Source organism: Arachis ipaensis, chromosome B9 (assembly GCF_059453495.1).
Source record: "Arachis ipaensis isolate K30076 ecotype BB chromosome B9, ASM5945349v1, whole genome shotgun sequence".
Taxonomy (NCBI): Eukaryota; Viridiplantae; Streptophyta; class Magnoliopsida; order Fabales; family Fabaceae; genus Arachis; species Arachis ipaensis.
In genome coordinates, this window is record NC_142444.1 from 136307677 (window position 1) to 136318354 (window position 10678).

The 10678-nt window shown below is 33.2% G+C and overlaps 2 protein-coding genes and 1 pseudogene across 3 annotated transcripts; all 3 read right to left on the reverse strand.

Moving 5' to 3' along the window:
• Positions 1 to 206: 206 nt before the first annotated feature.
• On the reverse strand, positions 207 to 4314 carry LOC107616071 (uncharacterized). 2 transcript variants are annotated; one of them, XM_088500131.1, is made up of 6 exons: positions 2562 to 4314; positions 1857 to 2451; positions 1340 to 1782; positions 1141 to 1203; positions 938 to 1057; positions 207 to 853 (listed from the first exon to the last, which is right to left on the reverse strand). In XM_088500131.1, exons 1-6 carry the CDS (start codon positions 4290 to 4292, stop codon positions 452 to 454), a joined length of 3354 nt encoding a protein of 1117 aa, XP_088356257.1. In that variant the 5' UTR covers positions 4293 to 4314; the 3' UTR covers positions 207 to 451. The 2 variants fall into 2 exon arrangements, with proteins under 2 accessions (XP_088356257.1, XP_088356256.1); XM_088500130.1 differs by having other exon boundaries at positions 1141 to 1206.
• Positions 4315 to 5575: 1261 nt separating this feature from the next.
• Positions 5576 to 7283, reverse strand: LOC148546468 (putative glutathione S-transferase). The gene is made up of 2 exons (XM_088500132.1): positions 6935 to 7283; positions 5576 to 5950 (listed from the first exon to the last, which is right to left on the reverse strand). The coding sequence occupies exons 1-2, from the start codon at positions 7241 to 7243 to the stop codon at positions 5591 to 5593; spliced, it is 669 nt and encodes a 222-aa protein (XP_088356258.1). The 5' UTR covers positions 7244 to 7283; the 3' UTR covers positions 5576 to 5590.
• Positions 7284 to 9452: 2169 nt separating this feature from the next.
• On the reverse strand, positions 9453 to 10405 carry LOC107616070 (putative glutathione S-transferase; annotated as a pseudogene).
• Positions 10406 to 10678: the final 273 nt, after the last annotated feature.

Below are 10678 nucleotides of genomic sequence, written 5' to 3' on the forward strand. Positions count from 1 at the left end.
AGTTGAGTTGTGAACAACACTTTTGATGATGAATGAAGCAGGGATTATTGTGTTGAATTTGTAAAATTTGAACCATGGCCTGTGATGAATGTTAAATCTCATCCCTATATTGATAGATAATGGCATATATATCATGACATAAATTTAACAAATATGCATCCTAGCTAAGTAGAACTAAGTATCTACAGTCAAAGAAAGATCCATGTTAATATATTGATAATTAAGGAACAGTATAGTTGTTGAAACAACTTAACACATAAGATGCTATACAAAATATGGGCAGCAACATGGCCCTGAGTTAGATAACCAAAATATAGGGATCTCAACCAAAAGCCCTATGCCTAAAACCAGTAGTAGTAAGTAGCAAAATATAGAAATTTTTTTGAAGCAAAACATGTGTCCTAAAGGCTTGTAGCCAAGATACAAAACAGCAACAAAAAGTACTCCAAGTTCACATCTTCTTAGGTGGCCTAAGTCCTGGACGCCTGAGCCCGGGAGTGGGTACAAATTTGAAAATCCTTGAAGCAGTTCCCAAGCTTGCAGCAGCCATTGTTTCTGCTGATATTGCACCACCTCCACTTGTTGGAGTTGTCGAAGGAGTTATTGGACCATGAGTAGGATTTGCCGAAGCATGGGACGTAAGTGCTGGACCTTGTCCTAGTTGAGATTTGAACCAGAGTGTAGGCCTTGGTGCTGGTGGGGGTGTGGGCATGAAACTTGACATGTTGGGTGTTGGTGGAGGTGGGGGCCTGATAACAGGGTTCTTTAACCTTAGGGTTGGATTGGATTGAGTTGTGAAGACTACATCAGATGACCCTTGTTGAATGTTGGTTGGATTTGTAGCATGTTGGACCTACAAAGAATTTTTGTTATAGTCCCAGATAATTTATGAAAGCAAAGGTAAATTAGCTTTAAAGTATTAACAAGATAACTTTACCTCCTCTGATTGTGGTGCATTTTGTGACAAAGGAATCTCTTGAGGTGTACCTTCTGGAGCTACAGCAGTTGTTTTTTTCTCTCCTTTTGGTAGTTTCTTCTTATCTTTCTTAGCTTTTTCCTAACAATGATAACAACAGCACGAACAAGAGTTAAATACATATAACAAAGGCTATTCAACTAGGATAAAACTAACAAAACAACCTTATGGTTCACACCAACTCCAGCCACATTAGTGGCCTCATTGCAGTTTCCATGTCCTCCTTCCTGCTATCATATACAACAAATGAACATTACCAAAATTTTTTTTAGCCAACTAAACCCCCGACTAAAATAAATTGAGACATTTAAACCCCTAACCACTTAACTTTAAAGACAAATCGATCCCTACTTAGTTCCATACCTGCAGATTGGTTGTGTTCTTAGAGACATCAGCTCCAACTGAGTTAGACTTCTTCTTCGCTCCATTTGCCCTCCTTTCTTTTTTGGTCATTGGTTTCCAGTTTGGATCCATTGCAGGATTGGTGCATGTTTTATAATAGTGTCCTTTCTGGCCACATTTGTTACAAGTGACTTCAAATGTTTTCTTTGCCTTGTTGGGATTTATCTCAGTTTCCACTGGATCGATTCTTCTCTTTACCTTTGGTCGATGTGCTGGTCGTTTAATTGGTGGAGGCAATGGCCTTGGGGCATCAGTGGGCTCCCAATACTCCTCACTATTTACAGGCTTCATTGTGTGGGCGTAAGTAGCTCTGATTGAGTCCATTGTTAGCCACGTGTGCACAAAGTCTTCAGGGTTCACACCAATTTTGTACATCGCTGCTACTGCATGTCTACAAGGCATGCCTGAAAATAGTACTCAGTTAGATGCATATTAAGATAAAGTCACAAATATATTTTAACACTAACCATGACCATACCAGTTAACTGCCAAACGTTGCAGGTGCAGGTCCTTTGTGCAAGGTTAACCCCAACCTTGTGTCCTTGCCTATGAACCTCAAAGAGGACTCTATCACTATCACCTGCCCAAATAGCTCTCCACTTACTTGCTTTAGGCTTGATGAATTCTTCCAACCTTTTGTGCTGAACTGGGGCTAGTTTTCCAGTATGATTTTCTAATTTCTTCTTGTGTAGGGTCATCTTCCTCATGACATAACACCTCAGATCATCTATCATTGTTAGTATGGGTCTTCCTCTATACTCAACTATTTTCGCGTTCCACACCTCGCACATATTGTTTGTGATGTTGTCTACTTTCGGTCCATGGCTGAAATAAGCTTTTGCCCACACAGCTGGATCAAACCTTTGTAGGTATTCCCATGCTCCCTGATTGATATTTTTCATTTTCTCCATTGAGGCTTTAAATTCCTGGATAGTTGTCTGCCTAGCACATTCCCATACAAGCTGCTTTGTCTGCTGATCCTTGAAGTGTTTGATGAAGTTCTTCCAAATGTGAAGTACACAATTCCTATGATGTGCGTTAGGCATGACCTCCTTCATTGCCAACTCCAGCCCCTGTTCTCAATACAGTCCAATCCAATTCATACTCAAAAATTGGAAGTTCTAACAACGAATCTAAGTCAATAAAAGTACATATAAATGAAAATTAAGTCAATAAATATTACCTTTTGTTGATCTGAGATAAAGTTCCACCCATGTTGCCCAACAGCTCCCAAGTCTTCAGCCAACAGAGTCAGGAACCACTTCCAAGTGTCCTTGCACTCATTCGGTACCACTGCAAAAGCCACCACATAAAAGTGGTTGTTGGCATCTTGACCCACTGTACTTAACAGTTGTCCACCATAATACCCTTTTAAAAAGCATCCGTCTAATCCAATTAAAGGCCTACACCCCTCTTTGAACCCCTTCTTACAGGCTTCCATGCATATGTACAACCGATCAAACAGAGGGAGAGATTCAGGCTGAGGAATAACCTCCATCAGTGCTGTTGAACCAGGGTTACTTCTATGTAACTCCATCAGGTAATCCCGAATTTTCCCATACTGAGCTCTCTCATTGCCTAATACAACCTCCCGTGCAGCTTTCAATGCCCTGCTAATCATCTTTGTACTAACATGGACATTGTATTCCTCAACCATGTGTTCCATAGCCTGTTTCGGCTTCATATCAGACTGTGTTAGAAGCCTCTTAACCAATTTGGATGTAACCCAGGCCCTGTCAGCTAAGTTGCTTCCAAAGTCCCTTCCACAGTTATGCTCATTAAATAGAGTTTTCACTTGATAGCACCTATTGGCACTATTCCAAGAAGTCAATATCAACCACGGACAAGATTCTCCAGCACATGCAGCCCTTACTCTTTGCTTCTCATTCTTAATGTATATAACATCCTTACCTTCATAAACAAAATAGTCTTTCAGAGCTTGTTTGAATACATCCATTGTAGGAAACATCTGTCCAACCTTAAACTCCACTTCACCATACTCAGTGTCTTCATTATATGAGTCAAATGCTGTCCTCCCCTCATCATCACTAGAAATTGGACTGTTGAAGGCTTCACTTTCGTATTCATAGGGCCTTTCATAGTCACTATCATTTTCTAAATTATTTGGGTCAATGTTGGATCCATAATGTAGCCCACCATCTACAGGGTCACTACTTTGATCCTTACTTGGGCCTGCATCAGCTGCATGAGGCCCACTTTTATCCTTGCTCCCACCATTAGACTTTCCATCCTTCAAGATATGCTTTCTCCTCACACCAGAATACTTCCTTGAGGCCACCCTCTTAGCACTACTAGGGGATATGTCTTTGTCATTACCTTTCTTCTTGTTTTGTGTTACTACTTTTTTTGGAGTAGACTTCTTATCTGTCTTCTTCTTAAGCACTCTCTCATCAGAACTAGTGTCAGAGTCCTCCTCATAACCAGCTGGAGGTGGTTTCCATGCCTCATCCTCGGCACTTTCATATCCGTCATCAGAACTTGATGAAGAATCACTCAAACCAACATTTTCACCTGCCAAGCCATCACCTACCACCTCTGGCATATCTACAGGATGGTCAAAATAAATGTAAAACTCCTCACTGTTCCTGTTCTTGAGTTTGTTCTCCCTCATCTCATTAATCTCATGATCACCCTTAATGGGATGAAGCCCAGCTTCCATGTCAGAGGCCAATATGTCATACCAATACATCTCCTTATACTCAACATAACCCAACTCTTTAAATAAAACAACCAAATCGAAAAAATTCACATAATCCAAATCCATTGGTGGGAACCTCTTCACTTTACCATCCACATAACTCATATATCCCCCACTGTCTCTCACAAACTTCCCCCCGTGATGAAACACGGGAACAGCAAAATATTCAGACATCTGTAGTATAACATAATGCATACATTAAAGCAGAAACTAGCATACAAATTAAATTTGACTCCATTTCAATTTCACTTTTAAATTAGAAACCCTAATTCATTTTCTAACTCCACTGACATTGTTTACTATTTCTATTCTTCCTGGACCACAGAAACAATGTACATGCCAAAGTATGGGGGACTTACTGAAAATGACAACACACATTTGAAAAGGCAATGGAAGGACCACACTAACCTGGCACGTCGCAAACGCGGTGCAATCTCCGTCCAAGCTTCAACCAAGCGCCGTCAACACCAATATGTGGAGGTCAGTCAGCAACTTTGTCAGCAACACTGTCAGCACGTCGCTCCAACTTCAACAGGTCAATGATCACTACAAGGGGATGACTCTTGCTCTACTAGGGTTTTCTGGTAATTATCAGAGCAACACAATGGGCTTATATGGAAACCCCAACATCACGTTCCCTTATTCAATCAAAACGCAACGTTAATGACCACTAAAACGACGTAGTTTTAGGTCACCAAAGGGGGACAAATCGACCCCTGTCCATTACTCAATGGCCACGTGGAACTTAACAGACTATTAACCTCCAACTCAGCAACGTTAACTGACACGTAGGCAAGTTTCGTCTGTTTTGGTCAGGGGAGATGACGGAAGGACCGGGAAGTCCCACAAAAGTATGGGACAGGGACCGATATGTCTCTTTTTTTTGGACAAGGGCCGTGATGTCCATCGAGGAAAAGGACAGGGACCGGGTTGGGTGTTCACTCTATTTTTTTTAATTGAATCGACCGGTTCTTATAACTATAGTCACATGACTCACATCAAATATAAGTTATTTTGTTATTTGTTTTTTTTTTCAAGAATGCCAAGAGCAAGCCATAAAAAAAAAGTTGATATTTGGTAAAATAAAGAAAGTACATATATAGAAATATTTCAAAAGATACACCAAGAAATAACAATGATACATAACTACTTTATTTGATATATAATATAAGAGGAGTGTTAGGGGACAGCACTTTTGTTAAATTCTGGCCAACACTTAACCATCAAAAGGAAATTGAATGATTCTACACCATTAGATGCAATCTCTCACCATTAAAAACATCATTGATGACTAATTGATGGCTAAAAACCACAAAATCTACTAGCCCCTAGACTTTCTCATAATATAATAAATAGAGAAAATAGTGTCACTTTAAATTGATATAATGCCATTCTAATTTGAAAAATTTTGTTATAAATATATTTTAATTCAGAAATGACATTATCAATTTGAAAAAAAGGACAAAATTCACTCTATAATAAAAGATATTTTCTTAAGAATGTGCATACATTTTTTCTCTCATAAGCTTGATACAAGCTATTAATTTCTCACTATTTGGGATGTTTTCTTTAACAATTGGGGAATTCTTGAAATTACTAAACCGTGAATATAGGTGAGGGAATTTATGAGCTTCCATGACCTTCAGTTGATTCAAATCTTCTATGGTTACAAGAAATTTGATAACTGACCCCAAAGCTATGTCCACAATGTTAATATGGTCACCATTAAAGAACTTCTGATCAATAAGGCATTGATTATCAATAACTTTGAGATGTTTTTGGACCCTCTCTATGGCTTTTTCTCGCACTTCATCATCAGTGATGATGTGGAATAGTGGCTTAACGGCAGGAATCTTCAAAAATTGAACCCAACATTATAGACAATTTTTAGGAGAGAGTAATAAATCTAGGGTAAACTACAAATTGTCTTTAAGAATTTCGAAATTTTTTAAAATATTCTTAATGTTTAGTTTATTTTAATTTTAACTTTAATTTTTAAAAATGTTTCAATTATATACTTGAATATTAATATTGTTAATAGAGATTGTGGCAATTATGTTTGTTTATTAATTCTTAATTCTTAATTTTTTTTTAATTGTGAGACATATTAATTATTTTTTGATATTTTTTGGTAATTTAGAGTGGAGACAAATTAAAATATAAATTTTTGTAAATTTAGAGATTGATTTGTTTCACAATTTGAAAAGTTTAATAACTAATGATTAGCAAATAAAAACAATAGATTAAAGTAACCATTCATAAAATTAAATGTTTGGATCAGATCAATTTGAACTTTTATTCAAAGAATATTGCAAGTATATATAAGACCAGGTGGGTATATATTTTTTTTTTTCATTTCTCACTATATCCCCCAATCTTATAGGTTAAAAACTAATTTAAACTTCCGACACTTGTTTAAGCGGGCTAGTGAGCTATATAACTACTAGACCAATCCAATTTAATTACCAGTTGAGTATATATGATATCATGTTGGAAAAGCTATAAAAACACAAATAATTATAGAGTTTATAATAAAGATTTTAACTATTTTGTTAGTTTTTATAGTTTTATCAAATTTTTAATTAGATTTTTACCGTTTAAAAGTTTGTAATTATTAATCTTTATATTAGATAAAAATTTATAATTAATCTTTATTAGTTGTGGTTTTCAAAAAAAAAAAATATCAATTCTAGGATGTTTGATAGATAAAATATGATATAAATACAATACTATTAAAAGTTTATTTTTTTTAACAAAATCTAGTTGGAAAGGATGTAATTAAAAGTTTGATAAAATTATAAAGGCTAATATAATAATTAAATTTATAATAAACATACCATTTGATCAGCATATGCAACCCAAAACCTTGCTTGAGCTCTATCATAGGGATCATGAGGAACCAAAGGATTCTGTGGCCAAACCTCATCAACGTATTCAACAATAATCATAGACTCACAAATGGATTTTCCATGATGAACAAGCACTGGAGTCAACTTATGCACAGGGTTGTATTCAAGAAGTTGAGGGCTCTTATTGAAGCGATCTTCTTCTATATACTCATATGTTATACCCTTCAACTTTAGGGTCAATATCACCCTCAAAGTTAAGGGGCTATACCAAAATCCATGTAGCTTCAACTCTGCCATTGTTTGATACTATGGCTTATTTGTGTTTTTCCAAAGCAAAACACGCGCTATATGTATTGTTTGTTGCCTAACCATTAAGTCTTTATTAATTATAGCATTTCACATCAAAATTATATTATATGAAGCATTATTAAACGTTCGAGAGAAAATTTGGCCGTATGATTTTCTCACACTTATTTATTTAGTTTTTTATATGAATAGAATATTTATTGAACCTTCTTTCTGTTTTTTGGCATTAAAGATATAAACGCACTGTTTACGTGTCTTTATTTATGAACTTTTTAAAATTTTTGGGATAATGATGTTTGATATGATATCATTATTTTTGGAATAATTTAAGCATTAAGACTATTAGAGGTGATTAATGTTAATATAACATTATTAGCATAGACTTTTGTCTAGGTACTTGTTGGTCTTTCAAAAACTATATTATTTAACCTAGGAAGTACGGACACTTTGTTGAGTTGCCGTGTCTACATGTCGGACACATTTCGGATACGACACTCACCGACACTCGTTCGACACGCGTGTCTGCTGTGTCCAAACTGTGTCTCAATAAAAAATAAAAAATTTTTCTCCGGATACACTTGGACACACCTAAATATCATCACGTGTCAGCGTGTCCGGTCTTATTCTTAATATATATTCTTAAAATAAGTTTAGATATAGTATATATTATTATTTATTAAAACAAAAAATATTTTAAATACTTGATATAATTAAAATAAGACATTAAAAATAATTTAAAAAATTAATTTATATTTTAATATCAATAAAATATTAAAATATCATTACGGTTTATCTAAAAAATACTTTATATTTTATATGTATGCGTATCTCCGTGTCATGTAAGATTTTAAAATTCACGTCGACGTGTTCCGTGTCGTATCGTGTCCCTTGTCCGTGTCAGTGTCCGTGTCAGTGTCGTATTTAACAAATTAAACGTGGATTAATTAGAGAGAATGAAAATGTTTTAGTCAAACATGTTTCTGGCATCGTCCTTTTAAACAACAACAACTAATGTTTGATTTGGTATTTCTGTGACTTTTTTAAGTAGGAAGAATTTTTTTTTAATACTTTTTAAAGTGTATATAATAGTATTATTTTATAAAATATTATAAAAATTACACACCCTCAATAAGTTATTTGTATAATATTTCTTCAAAGTTATATTCTTAGAATTTAAAAACGATCGTATATAATGGAGATAAATATTAAATAACAAATCTCAACTACTACGTACTTACTTAGCTCAAAATACATGTATGTGAACAAAGAAAGGGAAAATTATTGTAAAGGATAGTTAGAAAAATTTAATTATTAAAAAGGATATGTAATACTAAAATTATTAAGAAAGATCAAATTTTTTTATAATATTTAAGAAGACGAACCAAATCTTTTTATAAAAAGATAAATATATTTTTAATAATCTTTATGTTGATAAATTTTATTTTTCTTAAAATTTTAGTAATTTTTATTAATTATTTATTTATTTTTATTTATATTTTTATTTTTGTGATCTTTATCTAACCAAAAAAAAAAAAGATAAAAGATCATAAAAGTAAAAAACAAATAAATAAATAAATAATAAAAATTACTAAAATTTTAGAAAAAATAAAAATTGTTAATATAAAAATTATAAAAAATAAATAAAAATAGTTAAAAATTAATATTTTAATAATTAAATCTCCCTAACAATTTTTAGAGTAATTTTTATAAAATTAATTAACTAATTAATCTCAAGTGAATATTCATACATATCTATATAGCGTTGAGAATCAAACAGCAGCATATATTAAAGATTATAAAAAATAAATAAAAAAATAGTTAAGAATATATTTATCTTTTTATAAAAAATTTGGTTCTTCTTCTTAAATATTATAAAAAAATTTAGTCCTTCTTAATAATTTTAATATTAAAAATTCTTTTTAATAATTAAATCTTTTTAACGATCCTTTAGAATAATTTTTCCAAAAATATATATCAACTTAGATTTATTATCACACAGCAGATATTAATACAATCAACCCTATTTTTATTATTATGATTGACAAATACAATCATCGACATAAGCATTTATTATTTCCAATAATACTGAAGACGAAGATGACAATGCAACTAACGAAATATAAAAATATAAAGGAAAGGATCCATCTTCTTATTAATTAATAATTGGTAGTATTTGGTACGTAGGTGATTCATCATATGGCTACACCTTTTCTTTGACGACCTTAAAATAAGCTACCATTTGATCATTGGGATTGAGATTCTCTTTGATAACTTGAACATCCTTAAAATCATTAAACCATGAATGTAAGTGATGGAATTTCCCAGGCTCTATAACTTTCAAGTCATTAAATTCTTCCAGAGCCTCGATAAATTTGAGAACTGATCCAAAAGCTAAGTCCACCATATTAATAGTGTCTCCGCCAAAGAAATTCTTCTCATCAGAAAAGCATTGATCCTCAACAACTTTTAGTTGTTCTTGGACCTTCTCTATGGCCTTTTTCTTCTCTTCATCATCAGCACTGTATATGTAAAATAGTGGCACAACTACTGCAACAAACTTTAAGGCATTGACCCCAACAACAATATTAATTCACAAATTGAATCAAATATAAGAATACTAGCAAATAGAGAATTACTATTAGGATACTACACAATGTTAATTTATTAATTAGTTCAAAGGCTCTCTAATGAACTATCAACCTGAAAAATAATAAATAAATATAGAATTAATATATATATATATATATATATATATATATATATATATATATATATATATATATATATATATATATATATATATATATATACGAGCTTCTAATAAAAAGGCTTACCATTTGATGAGCATACTTAGCCCAAAACCTTGCCTGAGTCCTTTGATAAGGATCATGAGGGACCAATGGATTATGTGGCCATAACTCATCAATGTATTCAAGAATGAGCATGGACTCACAAATTGGTTTTCCACCATATGAACAAGCACTGGTGCTTTCTTATAAACAGGGTTGTATTATTGTAGAAGTTGAGGACTTTGTTGAAGCGATCTTCCTCAATGTTCTCAAATGCTATACCCTTCAACTTAAGGGCCCATACCACACTCATAGAATAGGGATTATACCAAAGTGTATATAGCTTCAAATCTGCTTCTTCCATTTTGTGATAGTAGTGTGTGATAGTGTCACCTCACTCATGATGCTTTTATAGCGTAAGTTGTGGAGGCATAGCATCATCTATCTCACTACTTCACAACAAGTTCAAACTACGTAGTTGAATTATTAAAATTTTCTTGAAGTATCTAAAGTGATCTTTGCTTAATTAATTCAATGTAATGCATGGTCAACAAGAATTTCAGTTATTATTATTAGGTTTAATTAACCTGTTGGTATCTATAGTTTCGCGAAATTTTCAATTAGATCCCTATATTTT

What these genes read in the sequence shown, in the direction of transcription:
- LOC148546468 (XM_088500132.1), bottom strand. Translation starts at nt 7,243, where the DNA reads ATGGCAGAGTTGAAGCTACATGGATTTTGGTATAGCCCCTTAACTTTG. An exon ending in TTGCATATGCTGATCAAATG is followed by an intron (nt 5,951 to 6,934) that starts GTATGTTTATTA and finishes CAATTTTTGAAG; the next exon opens with ATTCCTGCCGTTAAGCCACT.
- LOC107616071 (XM_088500130.1), bottom strand. Translation starts at nt 4,292, where the DNA reads ATGCATTATGTTATACTACAGATGTCTGAATATTTTGCTGTTCCCGTG. An exon ending in GAGTTGGTGTGAACCATAAG is followed by an intron (nt 1,058 to 1,140) that starts GTTGTTTTGTTA and finishes TATCATTGTTAG; the next exon opens with GAAAAAGCTAAGAAAGATAA. An exon ending in ATGCACCACAATCAGAGGAG is followed by an intron (nt 854 to 937) that starts GTAAAGTTATCT and finishes AATTCTTTGTAG; the next exon opens with GTCCAACATGCTACAAATCC.